The 21,504-nt window shown below is 42.3% G+C and overlaps 2 protein-coding genes across 2 annotated transcripts in view; one reads left to right on the plus strand and one right to left on the minus strand.

Annotated features, from left to right (window-relative positions):
* LOC135216815 (serine/threonine-protein kinase greatwall-like) overlaps positions 1-21,504 on the minus strand; it is a 135,599-nt gene that overhangs the window by 71,295 nt on the left and 42,800 nt on the right.
* LOC135216231 (serine/threonine-protein kinase greatwall-like) lies at positions 17,452-20,181 on the plus strand. Its single transcript, XM_064251383.1, has 4 exons — positions 17,452-17,531; positions 17,628-17,728; positions 19,617-19,708; positions 20,137-20,181. Exons 1-4 carry the CDS (start codon positions 17,476-17,478, stop codon positions 20,179-20,181), a joined length of 294 nt encoding a protein of 97 aa, XP_064107453.1. The 5' UTR covers positions 17,452-17,475.

Consider the following 21,504-nt stretch of genomic DNA (forward strand, 5'->3'; position numbering starts at 1 on the left):
TATTCATAAATTTTCTGTCGCCGGTACTGAAAACACCTGTTTTCAGTACCTCCGGCTTAGGATTTTGGAAACTTCATTTGCCGCTAAGTATCCTAATTGTCTTTTAATTTATTTACTTGGATTTTGTGCTAGGCATACGCTATCTTAAAATTAAATTTGATTTGAATTTGATCATTTTTGCATAAGATATCTGAATCTAGTTAGGCTAAGTTTCAGAGGGTGTGTCTGCAAAGATAGGGTGTGCTACCGAAAGCTTCGGTAGTTTCCGCACTTGGGGGTCCGCAATTAATCAGTAAACACTGTCTATTTCCGTAAGGAAAAAGTATGATTCGTATGTACGCAATTAATCAGTAAACGTGTCTAATTCCGTAAGGAAAAAGTTTGTTTAGTATGTACGCTATTAATCAATTACGAAAGTCAGGGTAGTGATACTGCTAACCTTCCGGTAGACTTTTTTTTTTTTGCCTAACGCTGTAGTATGGCCTACGGGTTATGACTATGTCTGCGAGAGGTGATCGCTCTCCTTCATTGTTGTGAAGAGTTCTACTTCTGTTTGTTACGCCTAACCCTGTAATGTGCCTTCGGGCCCTAAAACAGTGTCTGTAGAGGTTATTGCCCTTTCTCTTATACTATTTCGATTCGTAACTTAGAATCGAAAGTGTTTGCTTTAGAGAGCAATAGTGAGTGGCTAAGTGCAGTGACAGTGCCCCTTGTGTAGTGGTGCGTCAGATCGGCCTTATAACGCCTCTAGTCTAGACCTCTGTCGAACTCCCAGAACCAAGGGAGAGGGCATGTCGAAAGCCGAAGGAGGGTTACAGGGAACCCCACCGATCTGGCGTGCCTTCGGCAGTTTCTGATGAAAATACCCAGACTGCCAAAGTGCGTGCACATGCACGAATCCTGAAGGATTGCTTCTCGTCCTCCGAGGCGTCCTCCCCGCACAAGGGTTGGAGCTCTCGGAAGGACTCGCGCCCTCTAAGAAGCTTTATAGAAGAGGACGCTTCACGTCCCTTCTCCCTCGTTATGTGTTTCAGTGAGAAGTAAGAAGGCGAAAGTTGCCTGATCACGTGTACTTCTTTCCACCAAGAAATAGGAAAAAGAAGGCAGTTTCTCTCGCTTGTTTTGACGCCTGTCAGGAGCGTGACGCTTTTCTGCACGCTTATTTGACGATCGGCTTGAACAGACGCTCGGATGGACGCACTCACCAGTGGACGCCGAAGCGTCCTCGCCAGTGGCCGCCGAGCGCGCACCAGACGCGAGCGTCCTCGCCAGTGGACGCCGAGCGTCCTCGTCAGTGGACGCCGAGCGCGCACCAGGACGCCGAGCTGTCCTCGCCAGTGGACGCCGAGCGCGCACCAGAACGTTTTCTGTTGAACTCTTCAAGCTCTTGTTTAAGATTTGAGCCTCAAGAAAGTGAACAGAACTTCGTCTTCGAAACCCAACAAGACCTCGGGTTTCGTGAATTCAAGAGGTCTCTGTCAATATTATATGCTTTTCGCAAAGGTGGATGGAGTTAAGGAAAGCTCAAGGGAAGATCTCGTTTTCTCTACCTCAGTCAAGACTTTGAGATAAGACAGTTACGGGTTATGTAAAGGATCGAAGTCCTGAACGTCAGGATTTCGGCAACGTTCAGTAGGATTCTTGCAAAGGCACTCATCAAAAGGACGCTCTTCAGGAAAGCGCAAGACAAGACTTCCTTTGCCATACTGCAATAAATTTAAAGCTTTTTAGACCATCTGAAAGGGTTTTTGCAGATGATAGATTTTGTTAGTTTCTAGTCGAGACTTCCATGCCGATTGAGCATCGTTCGTTCTAACCTACCGTAAGCCCAGTTCTTTTAACAGATTCTGTCCTTACCTTGTTTGAGACGGGAATCGAAAATAAACTGGCTCGACCTTGCCATGGATTACGTTTTGTCAATGCAGTGACTTTCCCCATTGACAATATACTATCGTTTTGTCAGTAAGTGGGTCTCCCCTCATTGACAAAATATCTCTCTGTACCGTTAATGGTTAGTTCTCATTGACAAACATCTCATTAACTTGATATTGCGTAAGCGAATAAGGACAAGGTTCGGAAGAGCTCTCCTTCCTCATTCGCAGACTCGTACAAGAAATAGACTTGTAGACTACGTCAATGAACGCTTATGTCCAGTATCTTAAGAAGCTTGAGATGTCTGCTTCGATTCTCTAAGTTTTGTTCATGAAACTTGCCTGTCAGATATGTATGTAGCTGTATTTCCGAATTCAGCTATATATATGTCTGCCAGGTAAGTATGAACAAACTTTATTGTGATATAATAAAATTTTTTGCCTTGCGTTATTTTACTACTGGTTGGTTCAAGTCATACACGCTTGCTGTAGTTACCTCTTCGGATGGCAACCGAGAGGTCTATTGTCTACTATTTTAAGGACATTTAATCGTCACTCCCTGCAGCCTTCCAGGAGTTTACGATTTATCTTTTACCGTTGTATGGTAGTGTTCTGACGACACAAACGCATCTATATATTTAGCGTTTTCTGTTTCGCTTAAATATACCAGCTTGAGAGTCTTTTTGTTCAAAAAATAACGGACCTATTTCTTCGTAGAATAGGGTAGCTGGCAACCCAGACATAAAGTTAAGAGACGACGTTCGTAAGCTGCTGCTGCTGGCTGTGTCTGACTGTCCAAGTTCCAACCGAGCCACCAGTAACAGATCGTTGCGCTGTCATTTGCGCTGTTAGGTTACGTCTCTCTCCTCCTGCTTGGATGACTGAACTAACCGTATCTCTGTTGTGCGGTTACGTCTCTCCTGCGGGATTGACTGACTAACTGTATCTCTGTCCTACAATCACGGACTTTAGCCTAAGATTGAGGGGATTTCTTACGTGAATGAATAAACGTTGCATTAGTTTTGCCTACTATGTTCAACAGAGTTATCTCTTAATCCTTTCGGTGCTCGTTACCGCACGGTATAGAACTACGAGTCTACCGCAAACATTGCACTGTTATATGCTCTCCTGCTTAGGCAAAGCGCAGCCTTATAGGGAAGTAAGCATACTCGGGGAGGAGGGAATGGATGAGCTTGCTGGGGACCATTTCCTTCCTGAAGAAGTTTGTTTCCGAATAGACTGCAATTCAGACCACGTTTTTTTTCCTACCGGGAAACTGAAATATTATTCAAGACTAGGAATTATTCTGAACATCTCTCAGTGCGTCATGATAAAAAGAAGGTGCCGGACATCTGGATAGTGTTTCAGATGTCCTGGATCTTAATCTGAAAGAAGTAAATGCAATTCGGTAGTCCCTCCAGTCCTCGAAACGAGTTTTTGGAACCAGTGGTCCACATCAACTCTGATATTCCACAGCTCTCTCATATCTTAAGAAGTATCTTCTCTCGGTCCTGCTCGAGTTTACGAGAAAGAGCCTATTATAACAAACAGGCGTAGAATGTAACGATCATCTAGAGGTTCGTTACAGGATTGCAAAAGTCCGTACGAATCGTCCTCGATCGACGGCAGCAACGATAGATTACTAACATGCTAGGTATTTTAATTAAGTGGTGTTTCTTTTTATGGTTGTCTGAGAGGGTTATTTCCTCTCAGTATGTGAAGTGTAAGTGTTACGTTAGCTTTGTGTGTGGTTCAGGTGGTCTAACCTACTTATCCTAGCATGAATGCCCTGGTAAGAGAGGGCTAGGGTTTCCTGTCAACAAATTGGTTCCCGTCCAGTTGTCAGAACCCTTTGTTATTAGCTTTCTCAACAAACGGTCACATCCTAGTTGAGAGCTACTAAGGTTTAGCAGGCTAAGAGGCAGGACCTACGAAGTCAGCTACCTTAGCAGGTAAGGAAACTTAATAAATAATTTTAAAAATTAGTTAATTTTTTGATTTAGACGATGTTGCTGTCTGTGACCCACCTCCAAATGTGTCAATCAGCTATATATACCTAGCCAGGTAAGTGTATGCATAAAAATGATATTGTTTATGATACAATAAAGTTTTTATGCATACTTACCTGGCAGGTATATATAATTAAATTCCCACCTCCTCCCCTCAGGAGACAGGGTTCAGAGAAAATCGAGGAAAAACGGGAATAGTTCCAAGTACCAGCGCCACGGGAACGTGGGGGAGATCACCTGAACTACCAGTGGTCTAGCGGTTGCGAGAGTTTTGAAAATTCTGCCAGTGCGAACAGACAACAGAGAATGTTGTTTGACAGATTTGCATCTGTCAAACAACAAAGACCTTCACGATCATGAGGTCTGGTGGAATCTCGATTCTAGCTCACCATCTACTTTTTGCCTCGCCTGTTTTCTCGGAGTCAGACACTCGTGCGAGATCAGGCGACATATAGTAGCCCTGAGTTTTCTTATTGACGAAGTCGATTGGCGGGCGACGTTGGGTTGCGTTGATTACAAACCCCCAAGGTTTGCTTAGATTGAATCGCCCAAGGCAGTCCAGACACTCGTCCTTCTGCTAAGAATAGTGCCTTTTGGTCTTCAGGGTACAGCCTTGCTGTCCTTGATTCGTCTGACTGGTCAACTGGTCGTTCACCTTGACTTTAGTACAGACTGTGCATTTCCGGATCGAAGCTTTCAATATGGAACTTAGACGTAGTCTGAAGTTCGTGATGTCAAAGCATTCGAACCTCTCCTGCCTGTTAACTTCTTGTATGTGATCAGGAAGGCCTTCTTCTAACCACCCTAGATACGACAAAGAGGGTTAGTGAGATTTTAAGCCATCGTCACAAGTTTTGGCTTTAGAGAACACAAGGAGGTGTGCTCTCTAAGCCTTTCATTATGGCCTAAGAATGAACCCTTTTTGTCCTTGGGGCCAGGATCTGGAAGCAAGGATGGCACAAGTTAGTGGGCAGGGAGCCCAGAGAGAGTCCTGTGCCCTGTCAGGTCTCTCAAGTTTTATCTACTTAAAATCAAGAAAGTCGAAGTCAGTCGGGCAGATCTGGCAGTGTTCCGAAAAAGACCAGACTTGCCCATATCGAAGTACACCCTGGTTTAGGTTTAAGGAGTTCTTTCAAAAAATGCTCCTTCATTGTGTTTGCACAAAGATTTGAAAGCTTTTTATCTGAATGCTTCACGAGGTGAGGCCGCGGCCTCGGAAGCATTTCAACAGAGCATGGCATCAGCAACATCCTGAGTACCATGTTTTAGCGAAGCAACTCTGGGTTCACTTCACACTCCCTGCGAGATGTGAAGATGGCATATGAGATCTGCTGCTCGCTAGGGCCATACGTGTCTGCAGACACAATCTTGGGGGCAAGAAGTACTACTCATCCTATCCTGTAGAAAATGGTTAGGAAGAGCTCTTAATTTAGTTGTGGAGTCGCTGACAAACGGCGACTTCTTAACTCTGAAGCCTTAGTTAACACACATTAACTTTGGCTAGGTTGGTCAGGTGGTGATATATATAATTATATATATATATACTTCTTAGCCCTCATGGTATGGTCAATATGGTCTAGTCACATTGTGGTCACGCCCCCGTTGACAGATCATCTGGAGTGCACCAGCTTCATAGGTCTCTACCTCGCTGGCAACTCTAGTAAAGCAGAAGCAGACTTGGGTGACAGTAATCACGAAGTCGGCTATGCTAACCAGGTTGGAACCCCCCCCCCCAAAGATGTAAAATCATCTGCATGCATTGTGTCCCAAAATCCCTTCTATTCGGTCCCTTCCCACCTCCAACGGTGGGTTCAACTATATATATATACTGACAGGTAAGTTCATGAGCAAAATGATATTGTTATGATACAATAAAGTTTGTTCATACTTAACTGGCAGATATATATATATTCAAGTACCCACCCACCTCCCCTCAGGGGACAGTGGAAATAAAAATTATGAATAGAAAATGGGAATGGTTCCTGATACCCGCCTCCTAGCGGCGGGAATGGGTACTAACCACCTGGACCGACCACTGCGTGTGTCGGAGTTTTTTTAAATTCTGTCGGACTTCAGAAAATACAGCTATATATATACCTGCCAGGTAAGTATGCATAAAACTTTATTGTATCATAACAATATCATTTTTCTTCCCTTTCAGAGGGAAGAATCACCTTTGTATATATCTGCTATCAAAGAACGCAGTAAAAGGCTATACTCTGTCTCTACAAGGGGAATTAGAGATAGCAGAGAATTTAGACCTTCGGGATCTTATACGATACCTCAATACGACAAGAGTAGGATATCATGTACTTTGATTGGGATCTTTTTGGGGCCTCAGATTCCGTGTTCCGACAAGATGGAACTGCTCCTCATCAAACTTCTTTGAGAAATTTTATGAGGGAATTCTTTGTTTCTCTTGGTCCTAAACGACCAAAAAGGCAAGTGAATTTTTTTTGTGCAGTGCAATCTCGCATCAGATTCATTGGAGACTCGGCAATGGGTTCTTGCCAGCATAGTATGTCTGGCAAAAGAACTAAAACCCTCTATTCCTGACTCGACACTTTCAGATAGAAGTTTCGTTGTCCAGGCAGGGTTCTTACGTTTTCTTCTACTGAAGAAGAAATGGTTTAAAAGTTTGCCTACAGAGTCTTTGGGATGCGATGAGGGCTCGAAATGCTTCCCAGAAGGTATTCAGAGGGATACATAAAGAGCTAAGAAATCAGGGGTCCGCCCAATTTCAGCTCGGAGTCTCCTTCGACTTTCAAACTCCTTCCCTTCCTTCGGGCAAGGATAGGGAAGATTCTGCAACGAGAAACCTCATTAACATGTAAGAAGGGATCTCGTTAGCAACGGAAGTACTCACGAAGGATCCTCCTCGGATGAAGACTCTTATCTCTCGTACTGTTAGATATCCTATCGTCTACTGGATGTAGCTGACTACAGTCACCTCCCCTTGCCGGAGAGTCCAAAAGCTCAAAGTGGAAGAATTTCTTCCACCCTTCTACAAGTCTCCTGATAAACTATTGTGGTTGTTCAGGACTTTCGGACAATGTAGCGCCAACCAGGCGCCAAATGCCAAAACAGGCGAAAAAACGCCAGAGGCAGACAGTTCCAAGGAACACTGTCATTGTCTGATGCGGAGAAAGAGCGGGCCTCCAACCTGGCGCAGATGCGCTAGAGGCGAACAAATCGGACAGATAAGAGTGTCCGATGTGGACATCGCCAGACAGCCTCGAGACTCTACCAAGCTCGAAGCTCCAGCAAGTGGGGAGGAGCCAGCCAGGCTCCAGGCGCTAAAAAGAGCCAGCCAGGAGCCAGGCGCGAAGAGCCTTCCAAGCGCGAGGCGCCAGCCAGATGCGAGGCGCCAGCCAGATGCGAGGCGCCAGCCAGATGCGAGGCTCCAGCCAGGAGCGAGGCGCCAGCCAGGTGCCAGGCACCTGCCAGCCGTGAAGCGCCAGCCAGGCTCTAGGCTTCATCCAGAAGAGATCCATTTCAAGGAAAGCCCTGGTCTTCTTTGAAACAAGTGGGATCTCTAAAGCACTTCAAGAGTGACTTAATGACTCCTTCAAATAGCTGGGAATTAAAAGCGCATGAAGTGCGAGCTTTTATGAATTCTTGTGTGTGCCATAACAATATGTCATAAAGGACATATGAGCTGTCACTTACGGGAGATGCAACTCTGTGTTGACCTCCCATTACACGAAGGATGTCAATTTAACCTACGAGAGATCCTTCTCTCTTGGTTATACGGGTCCGCGGATACATTGCTGGGATAGGGAGCCGACACTGATCCTTAACTAGTGAGTTAATTTTTAGTTTAACTTAGTGATTTTTATTGGGGTTTTTGAAAGAGTTTGGGATAACTCTTTTCAAATTAAGCGTTAACCCTCGTGTTAGGATCATGTGATCGGGATCGGTTGTGCTCCTTGATATATGCCCAATAGGCATAGGTATATTGTCATATAAGTGGATTAGCACCCATTGACAAATGCCAGTTAGGCTCTGCCGAGTAAGTGGATAAGACCCCATCGGCAGACCCACAAGAACTCTTAGCCATAGGTCACATCCTCGCTGAGGCTCTTGAGACGAAGCTGACTCCTAAGCAATAGCTAGGAAGTCAACCCTCCGTCTAAACAGATAGGAACCAAGGTCTATAAATACCTACAATGTATGTTGTTTACCTGTCTATTCAGTAGTTAGCTGTCTCTTACCCTCCCACCGAAGGGTGCCAATCAGCTAAGTATATATCTGACAGGAAGTTGAATGTATGAAAATGATATGTTATGATACAATAAAGTTTCATACATACTTACCTGGCAGATATATATGATGATGGCCCACCCAGCCTCCCCCGCAGGAGACAGGTGGAAGAGAGAAAATCTGATAGAAAACGGGAATGGTTCCGAGTCCTGCCACCCAGGGCAGGGCGGTAGATCACCTGACCTACCTACCTGTAGCGTGTGCCGCGAAATTCGAATTTCTTTCTGTCGGGGACGACGGAGTCTATAGCTAAGTATATATCTGCCAGGTAAGTATGTATGAAACTATTGTATCATAACAATATCATTTTGCAAAGAAATATTTGAAAAAACATGTACAAATTAAAAAAAAAATTGCTGAATCTTCATTTTGTTCATGAAACTTACCTGACAGATATATATATAGCTGTATTTTCTGAAGTCCGACAGAATTTAAAAATTCGCGGCACACGCAGTGGGCGGCCAGGTGGTAGTACCCATTCCCGCCGTGGGAGGCGGATATCAGGAACTATTCCCATTTTCTATTCATATTTTTTCTGTCGCCGGTCGGTAAACAACTGTTTACAGACCTCCGCCTAGGATTTTGAAAACTTCATTAGCCGCTTAAGTATCCTAATTATTCTTTCGATTATTAACTTGGATTTGTGGCTAGGCATACGCTATCGTAAATTTTTTCATTGCATTTGATGTCTGAAGCTAGTTTAGCTAGTTTTCAGACTTTGTTGTCTGCATGGTAAGGTGAGGCTACCGGAACTTTCGGTAGACACTCGCTTAGTATATATGACGTTTACATGTTTTCTTTGCATAAGTTCAATGTAATTAGTGTAATGTGTGACTGATTACGGAAGAAGGAGGATTCATGTACGCATTTTAGAGCGTGTTAGAATCAGGAGTTTTCCTCCACAGTAAACAGAAGTTAGAAATAATGAACCTTCTAACCTCCTGTAGATTTTATTTTGCCTAACCCTGTGGTATGGCTTACGGCCTAGAAGAAGTGTCTGCTAGAGGATTACATCAAGTAATCTTAGACTAAAGTGCTCGCTCTCCAATCAGTGTTGTGAAGTGTAGTGCCCCTTGTGTTGTGGAGGGGGCGTCAGATCGGCCCCATAATGCCTCTAGGCCTGGACCTCTGTCGGACTCCCAGGACTCAGGGAGAGGGCATGTCGAAAGCCGCAAGAGGGTTACGGGGGCTCCCCACCGATCTGGCGTCCCTTCGGCAGAACCTGTTGACGCTTCCCAGGCTGCTTAAAGATCGTGCACGTGCACGAATCTTGAAGGATTGCTTCTCGTCCTCCGAGGCGTTCCTCCCGGCAAGGGTGAGCTCTCGGAAGGACTCGCGCCCTCTAAGAAGCTTTAGAGAAGAGGACGCTTCACGTCCTCTCTCTCGTTAGGAGGGAACGTCAGATCGGCCCATAACGCCTCTAGCCTAGACCTCTGTCGGACTCCCAGGAAACCAGGGAGAGGGCATGTCAAAAGCCGAAGGAGGGTTACGGGCGGGTTTTTCATGGTGATCTGGCTTCCTTTCGGCAGGTCCCTGTTGTCGCTTCCCAGGCTGCCGAAGATCGAGCACGTGCACGAATCTTGAAGGATTGCTTCTCGTCCTCCGAGGCGTCCTCCCCACACGGGTTGGAGTTCTCGGAAGGACTCGCGCCCCCTAAAGAAGCTTTAGAGAAGAGGACGCTTCACGTCCTCTCTCTCGTCACGAGAGGATGAAAGAGTAAAGACCACATTTTCCCTTTTAGAAGAATGCACTGGCTTTTTTCCTAAGGGACATTTAAGGAGGCTCATTCATCTTGCCAGAAGAGTGATTTGAGCCTCCTGCGAGTGAACGCTCATGTATACATCATTTATACTTATTAAGGAGGGCTCATTCATCTTGCCAGAAGAGTGATTTGAGCCTCCTGCGAGTGAACGCTCATGTATACATCATTATACATTATTAAGGGAGGCTCATTCAATCTTGCCCAGAAAGAGTGCTTTGGCCTCCTGCGTCCATGGAAAGTTCATGTATACATCATATTACATTATTAAGGAGGCCTCCTCATCTTGCCAAGAAGAAGTGATTTGAGCCTCTGCGAGTGAACGCTCATGAAGTTTAGAGCTGTTTCAACCTCGCTAGCATTCCAAAAGAATTTGGTAATCAAGGACATTCTTGATTCCACCTTTTGGAGGAGCAACTCAGTATTCGTCTCCTCTCCTCATGGCGCTCCGTATACGTTATGTAACGTTCGCTTTACTTCGAAAAAGCAAGCTGATAAGTTTGACGGCCGGCAAGCTGCTTTGCACAGTCAAACACTTATGTCTCTGGTCGGCATAAGAAGGGCAATTTAGACGTGAGGAAGCTTTTGGAGGTGCTCGACGTCCTATAAGTAGAGCATTCTCCAGGCGCTTCGGCAAGCACCTTGCGGAAGACGAAAGCCATACGTCTTCCTTTAGTGTTCACACTCTTCAGGAGCAGCGTGCGGCTCTCCATGGAGACTCGCATGAGGACGCCCCTTAAAAATATTCAACGTCATACGCAAAACGCGGTTCGTCATAACATTGAGATGTTGGCAAGGTCGCTGCGCCAGGACGCCTCTTGGCGGGCCTTGCATGCATCAAGGCGCTCAACGAGTTCCTCTCTGAAACGTCGTTCAGAAGACTTGGTGTTCTCTGCTCAGACACGCTCGTAGCTAAGCAGGACGTTTTTTTGAGGACGCTCAGCAGGACGCTAAGTAGGACGCTTTTGAGGCGCTCGGCAGATGCTTTTGAGGACGCTCAGCAGGACGCTTTCCAGGACGCTTTTGAGGACGCTCAGCAGGACGCTTTTGTGGACATTCGCCAGGACGCTTCGGTGGAAGCTCGGCAGGACGCTTTGCGAGAGAAAAAGACTTGTTGAAGGCGTCTTATTTGCTGTTGAGGACATTTCTTTACAGAATTTTTAAAAAAGGATTCGGAGTTAGCGGAGAGACATACCCGAATTTTTTCTTCGATCCCTCTTTCCTCTTCATCGATTTCTTTGAGAATCGGAAGATTATATACTCGGATTCCTGGGTGACTTTCGTCATGTTAAAGGGTTTTCCCCTATTAGCAAAGTGCTAATAGTTTTGTCAAGTCAGGGACGTTTTCCCCATTGTCATTTAAGTGGGGACCCTCATAAATGGGGTAGTTCTCATTGACATAGATTTTAACGTTTTATCGTTTAAGCGGATAAACTCATTAACAAAGTCGGAAGAGCTCTCATTCATTTTCAGAGGCTCATCCGGGAGTAAGAAAAAGACTTGTAGACTAGATCCAGGAAGTCTTATGTCCAATATCATAAGAACATTGAACGGTCCTTTTCGATCCTCGGTTCTCTTGATCTCTATTCGAATATTACTCCCTTTTCTTGGCAAAGAGTCTTGGCAAAAAGAGTCCAAAGGGAATTCTTTTCAAAAAAGTCTCATTCATTAGAACGTGGACAGTCGGTTTCCCTTTCTTTCTCTCTTCCTCGTTGAGGAAAGATGTAGTAGAGAATTTGATGTTCAAATTACTACAATACTTATGTAGTTTATCTTTGCGTCATTTTGCTAACGCATGGGTCAAGTCATTTACGCATACGTATTTACCTCTGCGGATAGAAGCCGAAAGAACTGTTGTTCTAATGTATTTATTTGACACTCCCTTCAACCTTCCAAGAGTTTTCGGAGTAAGAACAACTCTTCAGGTATTGTTACGACAACACCAACTCAGCTTCTGTATTTAGCGAATTCTGTTTCGTTTAAATAGGCCTGCTTGAGAGTTTCCTTTTGCTCGATAATATCATACCTATTCCTTCGTAAAGGGAGTAGCTGGCAACTCAGGCAGTTAGTATTCTGTTCACCATTGAAGCTTTCCTTCGAGGAAGACTTCTCCTTCACTCTCTTTGATAGAGATCGAAGGTGGTCGATCTCCAATCCTTATTTTGTTTTCTTGAAGGAAAGAATTTAGGATGGAGATCGTTGTTCAGAATCCTATAAATATACTACGTATATTAACCTCGCGACATGATTCTACTAAGCAGTTGAATTGTCCGAGGGTAGGCGCATATCCTAGTTTTTCTACGGATTGCGACTTAGACGAGAAGTATTCTAATTGAACTGCAACTCGGGGTTGCCTGCAACCTCCCAGGAGTTTGTTTCAATTTTATATTACTTATGGTTTTGTCACGACAACACCATTTCAACTTTTATATTTACCGAAATTCGTTTCGCCTAAATATAATTGCTCGAGCATATCTTTTATGCTCGGTGGTTCTAGCCGAACGCATTCCTTTGTGGAATATGGATTACCTGGCAACTCAGGATGACAGTCAGCGAGGAGCCAGGCTTTGCTACTGCGTATTGAACTGCCTGTGCCTGATAGCCGCTCAGTATCAGCTGGGCCTCCGAGATGCACGGTTGTTTATGTCTCTCTATCTCCCCTGCTTTGATTGACTACCGAACCTATCTCTGCCCAACAATCTTGGACTTAGGTCTCTGATTAAAGGGGATTCTCGCAATTATGAAGGACCATCTACTGCTGTGACGATAGATTCCATCGCCTTCGATATTGTGAGAATTTTCAACAGAGATATCTTAGACTTATTCATTTTACTGTTTACCGCACGGTAACAGAAGTCTGTACAAGTCTTCCGCTGCATCGCACTGATAATGCGAATGATTTTGCAGACATCTGAGTTTGTCTTTAAAATATCCCATATTCGTAGGTGTACAATTGTTCATTGTTCATCCCGAATTAACAGATATGTCATAAAGACATCGCCTACTCTCCGACCTGACAGCTCTACTTCCAAATGTTCAGCCCATGAGAAGCAGTTCTTCAGGCGGCTTTCCCCTGGGTTTTCATTACTGAAGAACGCCCCGCTTTCATTGCAACTACGACTTCTCACCGGACAGCAATGAAAAATAGCGGTTAGCGTTTTCAGTCATTTGTAAGCACAGGTTCAGAATCTTGAGAATCCTTCTCTCGATTCGTCTGTGAAGACGTAGGTTGCATTCAATACCTACCTTCGTCTTCAACGGTACATAGCGATAAGATCTTCAAGAGATGGCAGTCTCTTGGCCAAGCAAAGCCGTGCTGCCCTATTTTCAGTGTTCAATCGGAGGAGGCCGTTTCTGGAGTAAGTGAAGGGAAATGACTATTCCTCCAACTCGACCTCTGTGAATTTCCTTATGGTTCTGTCTTTCCGTCTGAAGTATGAGATAAGCTAGAAGTCCTAACTATTGTAGAATATGCAAATATGTTGTTGACGGCCTCTAGGCTCAGAGATTCGGTTTCTGTCAAACAACAAAGCTTCACGATCTTTGAGGTCTGTGGAGATCTTGAAATTCTCTGGATCAAAGGTTCGGCATGGAACTTAGACGTAGTCTGAGTTTCTGATGCCAAAAAAGCATTTCGAACCTATCCTTTCTTTCTGCGAACTTAATACACGTGACCAGAAAGGTCTAATATTCTAACCGCTCTAGCCACGGCAAAGAGGGTTAGTGAGGTTTTAGCCATCATCAGAGGTTTTGGCTTTAAAGGCATAATGCGGTCTGTCCTCTAAGCCTTCCGTTCTTGATAAGAACGAAAACCTGTCTAACCCATTGACCCGAAGGCATTGGAGACCAAGGGTATGGTCACAAATTATGGGCAAGGGCATTAGAGTCCTGTGCCCTGTAGGGTCTCTCAAGTTTTATCTTGATAAAACTATAGAAAGTCAAGGTCAAACAGACAATCTGCGGTGCTCCGTAAAAAGACCAGACTGGTTCATGTCCAAGAACACCCTGGCATTATAGCCAAGGAGTTCTTTTAAGAGGTCTCATTCATTATGTTGGCATAAAGATTTGAGATTTTTTCTTAATATGAATGCTCAAGAGGTGAGGGCGCGGCCTCGGAAGCATTTCAACAGAACATGACACCCAGTAACATCCTGAGTGCCACGCTTTAGCGAAGCAACTCTGTGTTCGCTTCACACTCCCGACAATCTGCGGTGTTCCGTAAAAGACCAGACTGGTTCATGTCCAAGAAACACCCCTGGCATTATAGCCAAGGAGTTCTTTTAAGAGGTCTCATTCATTATGTTTGCATAAAGATTTGAGATTTTTTCTTAATATGAATGCTCAAGAGGTGAGGGCGCGGCCTCGGAAGCATTTCAACAGAGCATGACACTCAGTAACATCCTGAGTGCCACGCTTTAGCGAAGCAACTCTGTGTTCGCTCACACTCCCGACGGGATGTGAGACGACATTTGAGATCTGTAAGTCGCTAGGACCATACATTTCCGTAGATATATTATTGGGGCAGGAAGCAACACGAATCCTATCCTATAGAAAAGGGATAGGTGGCTTTTAACTTTGAAGGGTTGGTCGCTTGAGGCGCGTTCCTTTTCTTTAGCCTAGAAGTTAGTGGAACTAACTTTGATAGGTTAGGTCAGGTGGTGGTTTTAGCTTCGGTTGCCCAAAATCAGAAGTATGGTCATATTAGGGTCTAGTCACATTGTGGTCACGCCCCGTTGAACAGATCATCTAGAGCGCACCAGCATTACAGGTCTCTACCTCGCTGGCAACTCTAGTAACGCAGAAGCAGACTTTGGGTGACAGTAATCACGAAGTCGGCTATGCTAACAGGTGAGGAACCAAGATGTATATCATCTACTTAATTTAGTTTCCCAAAAAATCCTATTCTGTCTCTTCCCACCATCCGAAGGTGGGATTCAGCTATATATATATCTGTCAGGTAAGTTTCATGAACAAAATGTTATTGTTATAATACAATTAAGTTTGTTCATACTTACCTGGCAGATATATATAATTAAAGTGCCCACCCACCTCCCCTCAGGAGACAGTGGCACTGATAAAATATGAATAGAAAATGGGAATAGTTCCTGATATCCGCCTCCCACGGCGGGAATGGGTACTACCACCTGGCCGCCCACTGCGTGTGCCGCGAATTTTTAAATTCTGTCGGACTTCAGAAAATACAGCTATATATATATCTGCCAGGTAAGTATGAACAAACTTAATTGTATTATAACAATAACATTTTCGGTAAATTTGCGTAAATATATTTTAATAAATATGCTAAGAATTTGTTACTGCTTTTATTTCTTATCTGTTTTGATATTGTGTGAGCTATAATTATAATTTTACAAAATAAAATAAAATTATTTATTAAAAAAAAACACATAAGTTGGTAAAATTTACGATTATCTTGTAAAAGAGGCTCCACAAGGGGTTGGTTGTAAATAGTCATTTTTAACTTCTTGTGGAAGGTAAAGTTTTATAGATTTTTTTTTTTCATGTGCACATTCTTTTATTTTCCTCTTTGCATTGATGTTTTTTTTTTTTTTATAAATTTGCTGACCTCAAAGTTTTGCCGGCATGGGGTGCTGCATATCAACTTATTACCCCAGCTCCTAAGGGTTAAGGGTTAAGCTGGAAATTGGTTAAGAACAATCAAAGATTGTAAAGCAAAGAATCTGTGACATCTGGCAACTCATGCGTATACGAGGTGGAAACTGGTCACCGACCAGGCATAGAACCTCCTGACGCACTAGTCTTTCTTTGACCGCCTTGGAGAGTAGTCGTTCCTCCAAAATGAATGTCAGAAGCATTCAAAACACACACAAAAAATATCCAAGGAACAACTTACACATCCTCACCAAATGAACCATGACTAAGAACTGAAACCAGTTTTTGCAAGCATTGCCTGAATTTCATTATCCCAGTTACTTAGTGAACCTTAAAACAAGAGGACCAATCAGGTTTCAACATTGCCCACATACCCACATTTCAAGGTGAAAATAACAGAAAAAATTTAAAGTATAATAGCTACTCTGGTTCGTTATGCACTAGGACAGACATGATTAGATTGAAAGCCTTTCATGTGCACCAGAACATAAGGAAGGACTCATAAAAAGTCCAGTAATAGTAAATTTTAATAGTATGCTTTTTGTTTGGAGAATATTGAGGAGGTTTAACAACAAAATGTGAAAAAAACTTAATATTGAGAACTTTTATTAACTAGATAAATAACTGACATCTATCCTTTTAAGCTAATTAATCCAAGCTCTTTCATTTAGCCTATCCAAGTTAGCCTCTACTCAATTCCAGTCTAAAAAAATGTCCCTCCTGGACTAGTCCTTCAGACTATTTATAACACAGCAGCCAACTCAGCTGTGTGTAGCATACATAGATTCACTGATTGAATCTAATCAATGTGTAATATGAGGTGCAGCATATAACCAAGCTATCACAATGAATTTCCAAAGTTCTATATATTAAAATGTTCTATGTTTGTCCCTGATATTTCCTTTTACGTATCAGTGCTTTTATTAGAACACCACACCACCTAAACTGTACATAACTGTACATAACTAACTTGTACCTACCTTTTATTTAACCTAACCTTATCTCCCCAAGAAGCCATTAATTGATAATAGGCACTGCAATGTTAACAACTAAGGTTTTAGGATAGGGAAAACAAGGTGTTAATAACACCTGCAAATTGTAAAATATTTTTAAAGAAAACAAAAGCAGCAGGTAAAGTAGTATGAGGTTCATATGTACACATTAAAAACAAAATTTAAAAAGCATATCACCTTACCTTCTCTAACCCAACCAAGTGTGCAGCTTCCAGCCTAGGCTTTTCCCCTTACCCTCTAGACATCTCCACCCCTTCAACCCTGTAATGAGAGCTGTAATTGGGCATTGGTTATACAGTACTGTACAGGCTTCCTTAGAAAAGAAAAGTGTAGCATTGGTACTTTTACATAACCTGTTCTTGCCAGCTCTGTACCTACACCTTGGTTTGCATACACCTTGGTTTGTATTATTACCAAGTCACAGTCTTCTGGGTTCCTTGTTCTAGCTCATAGCTGCTTTTTGTTACTTTTAAATTCAATATTAGTGTAGATGCAGGTAATTCAAGCAAAGTCGATTCATTTTAAATATAGTACCTTTCTCTGCTCAGAATATTAAGTGGTTGTTATAAGTGTACTACCAGGTGGTAAATGCAAGTGTATAATCTGTTACTTGTATTGTCATTTGGATACTACCACCTTTTTCAGTGGTGACATCCCAGGCAGGTGTCCCAAAAGCTAGACATTTTTCCCATTTGTTGTTGCAGTATTCAGTTTATTTTTCTTATCAAATTTGAATTACTTCCCAAACAAATCATCACAAATTTTATGTTTCATAACATATAAATTTAGAGCAACATGTATCACTGAAATTTCAACTCAAGTTGCCCTTTACTAACTTCACTAGATTAAAAAGACTGTCATTGTGTTCAAGGATCGTTATTGTCACCTAGGTTTATCATAGAAATTTACTGATAATTTCATATTTTCAGATGCCAGGGATTGAAGCATTCCAGTTTATCAAGCCTATTAGTCGTGGTGCTTTTGGGTATGTCCGAGGTAAAGTTTTTGTGACATATTGAATACAGAAGAGAAGAATCATTTGAAACAGACCATTATTAACAGTAACCTTGTGGGTTTTCAGGAAAGTGTTTTTGGGCTGCAAGAAAGATAATCCCTCTCAGCTGTATGCCATTAAAGTGGTGAAGAAGTCAGACATAGTTAACAAGAATATGGTAGAACAAGGTTAGTGTCATAGATACTCCCCAACTTAAGTACGTAGTGGACAGGTTCCCAGCCAATAGGCAAATGGCAGAATACTGCATTTAATACAGAAATATAGTAAACTCGTGATCTGACTCTTTGATGTAAGGACTTTAGTTCATCATCATTATCCATCATCACTGTGTTTAGATTAGTTTTCCCTTTATGAGGTTAGATGTGAAATGAGGTTCTGAATTGTCTTCCGTCCCATAGATGTACGAGCCAGGGGTGGCTCGGGAGGCTGCAGCCCCCCCCCCCACCCCCCCCCACCCCCCCAAGATTTTGGGGGTGACAAATTTTTTAGGCAGAGGTAGCCGAAGTAGCAGGGCTATTCAACCATTGCAATTAATTTCAGTAACAGCTATTATTTAGTATATTACATTAAGAAGTGTAACACCTACTAATTACAATGTTCAATTTTATACTAAAGGCTTTATGTAATACTTGTAAATGTGGGTGAAATTTTACAGTTTAACCTTTATTTTTACATTGTGTGCAGAATAATTGTGCTGTCTTCATGAAGTGTGGTTTCTTCCTTCACACACATGCACATATACACACACACACACATATAAATATATATATATATATATATATATACAGTAATCCCTCACCTATCCCTATTAATGGGGACCAGAACCGACCGCGATAAGTGAAAAACCACGAAGTAGGGTCCCCCCTATTTTTTAAATGCGTAGTATACATTTTTTTTTTTTACATGTACTTGTATATTGTAAAATAATCACATGTATTCTTTATAACAAGCTACCCATTAAACTCCACCTCTATCAATGTTGGTATCGAATCATGTTGGTATCGAGACTAACCTTCTTTTCCGACGAGTCCATTATCCACACTGATAATGCATTCTCCATTTGCACAATCTCTTATTACGAGGTTTGGTCACAACGCGCTTAGTGTCCTTGGAGAACGTTATTGAAGCAGTTTTATGGAATTTTCATTCGTCTTTTTTTATGTAGCGAACCGTGGATTCATTCAGTCTGTACATGCGGGCAACAGATGCATAGCTACTGCCTGCCTTAAGCATGTCCAATAATTTCACTTTCTCGTTCACCGTCATCATTTTTCTCTTCTTGGGTTCACCAGAGGATGTAGAGGGTGTAGGACGTTTAGGAGCCACTTTCAAGGGCGTCACAAGCACTATTTTGCACAAAAAAAGCACAAAAAAACAGCTAAAACTTTCATGCGGCAAGAGTAGCGACACGTGCGCGAGAGAACAATGAATACAGTCTTCCTTCGCTGGGCGCTCGGCAGGGAGAGATGCTGGGTAACGCGTCTCGGTGGCTCGGCCAATCAGCTTGCGAGATTCAGGAGCCGAGATGGCCAGCGAATCAAAGAGGTGAATTTTGAGTTACGCGCCATCTCCCCTTTGATACCTGATGTTCTAATGTACTCTCTCTGCCTTCTGCTAGCGTCCGCTCCATTTTTTCTCAACTTTGAATTTTTTATGAATATTTTTGAAAAATCCGCGATGCACTGAGGGCGCGAAACTTGAGGCGCGAAGTAGCTATGGATTACTGTATATATATATATATACTAATGGATTTACAGGAAAATATACTTAGGATAAAGAGAGTTCAGCCCCATTCAGGAGTATGATCAACAGTTCTCCGGTCCTACTAATCAAACTGTCTGTCTTTGAGATCTTGTTTTTCAAGCCTCTTATACCACATCTCTCCACTAATTCTTCAGTGGTAGTACAATATTCTAACCACATAACTAAGTTATCAAGTTAAGTATTAAGTTTGGCCTTTCCTACTTGGCCAATGAATTATAGTTTTTGTAAAACAAATTATTTTTTTAATTTGATGTGAATGATCCTAGGTTTTCCATGTTCTTTATCCAACAGTCATCACAGAGAGAGATGCCTTGGCCCGAACTAAAAGTCCCTTTTGCGTGCAACTCTATTATTCCTTGCAAACTGTTTGCAATGTCTATCTGGTAAGTATAGGTTGTGGCAGTAGTATATGACAAGAAATCTTTTTGAAGTTGTATAGTATTAGGTTTATTTTACTTGCTTATTGTTTCTATCAGTATTTTTTTACTTTATTGATTTTGTGTGAGTGCCATGGTAGTATTCAAAATAATGCCTTCAAGAAATGTGCAGAAAACTGAATATTTTAATTAAATAAATTTCTATCATAGATATTAACATTTTACGTATTATATCTTGTAAAATTAATACAACTGTACATCCAAGAAGGGATGAACTCCCCTCAACTGAAGTTCAAATGTCTGAAATTTTAACATTTAAGTTTTAATTGTAGAATAGGAAGAACTGACCTTGGCGAAAGTCATTCGCACTTTTATCTATAGAATTTTTTTTTGATCAGATAAAGTACGTATACAAACTTTTATCTTTTATATAGGAGAATTCTGTGGCACAAGCACGGTCATTCATTGAAGCTTGGTAATAAGGTAGTTACGAATGGAACAAATGGGGTGATAGTTAGAGATTGGATATAGTATTCAAAACACTTCAGGTTTGGAAATTTAGAAAAAATTAAGTTTATTTGTTAAAAATTATGATTTTCCTCAAAATAGAAACATTTTTTAAATAAATAGAAATTATTATCATAATTAGATTGAAGATAATAACGTACACTACACCCTGCCACTTGTCAATGACGGATTCAGAAGGTGGAGCCATGTATAGAGGCAGGAGTGACATGCATCTCCAGCTGCTCTGTTGACTAGAGCTACTTAACTTAAGACTAGTGCTGCTCCACTGCCAGATCCTCTCCAGCTCTTGTAACTAGTGCTTCTTCACTGTCCAGAGCCTCTCCAGCTTCATAATAGGGACGGATTTTATTGAAAGTGCCCTGTTTAATTTTATTAATGCCATTGGTATTTTAAATAAAATTTAATTTTTACTATTAATTTTGTAAGTTTATAGGTTTTACGATTATTAATTTTATATATTTATTATTTCATATTATTAAGTTATAATTATTTTTTTTATCATGGGGATTTTCCTTTCTTAAATATGCATTATATATTCCATTGTAGTGGCGTCAATAACCATTAGCAGTTGTGATGCCAGATAATCTTTAATAAATCAATCAATCCAGCTTCATAAGCAGAGCAGTAACTAACCAAATCCACTTCAGTTTCATTACCAGTCCTGCTCTAGCTGACCAGAGCCTCAGCAGCTTTCATGCCCAGAATTGGAATCATAACCACACCAGCTTTTATGACCAGTTCCACTGTCATAAGCAGAGCTTCTTCAGGTTTCTTAACCAGAACCTCTTTGATAACCAGACCCACTCCATATTTCATGGGACTAGGATCACTCATGGACTAGAGCCATGATTGGTGAGCTGACTTCTAAGTTGAACAAGAAGGCTCCGCTTCCGTTTTCATATCCCGAGCCACCTCAGTGTCTAAAGCCACGCTCAGAGAAGCTACTTTTGTTCATACGCGAACAAACCTTCGGTCTTAACAATAGAATCAATTCTAGCGCCAAGGTGGATCTGGTTAAAAAGCAGATGAAAGCAAGGAATCTTGTGATATCTGCAACGCATGCATAGATCGGGTGAAGAGTGGTCAAGGACCACGCACCTACGCCACTGCAACAGTTTTCCTTAACCGCCTGGTTGAGAGTCATGGTTGACCTCTATCGGCCTTTACCCGGTTTATTGCCCATTTCATTAGTGTTTAGTATGTGTGTGTGTGTGGCTGATATTATGGCTTCTGCTCCTTCTCAGCCATGGTCAACATGTGTGCCCTGGAATTCC

Source organism: Macrobrachium nipponense, chromosome 6 (assembly GCF_015104395.2).
Source record: "Macrobrachium nipponense isolate FS-2020 chromosome 6, ASM1510439v2, whole genome shotgun sequence".
Lineage (NCBI taxonomy): Eukaryota > Metazoa > Arthropoda > Malacostraca > Decapoda > Palaemonidae > Macrobrachium > Macrobrachium nipponense.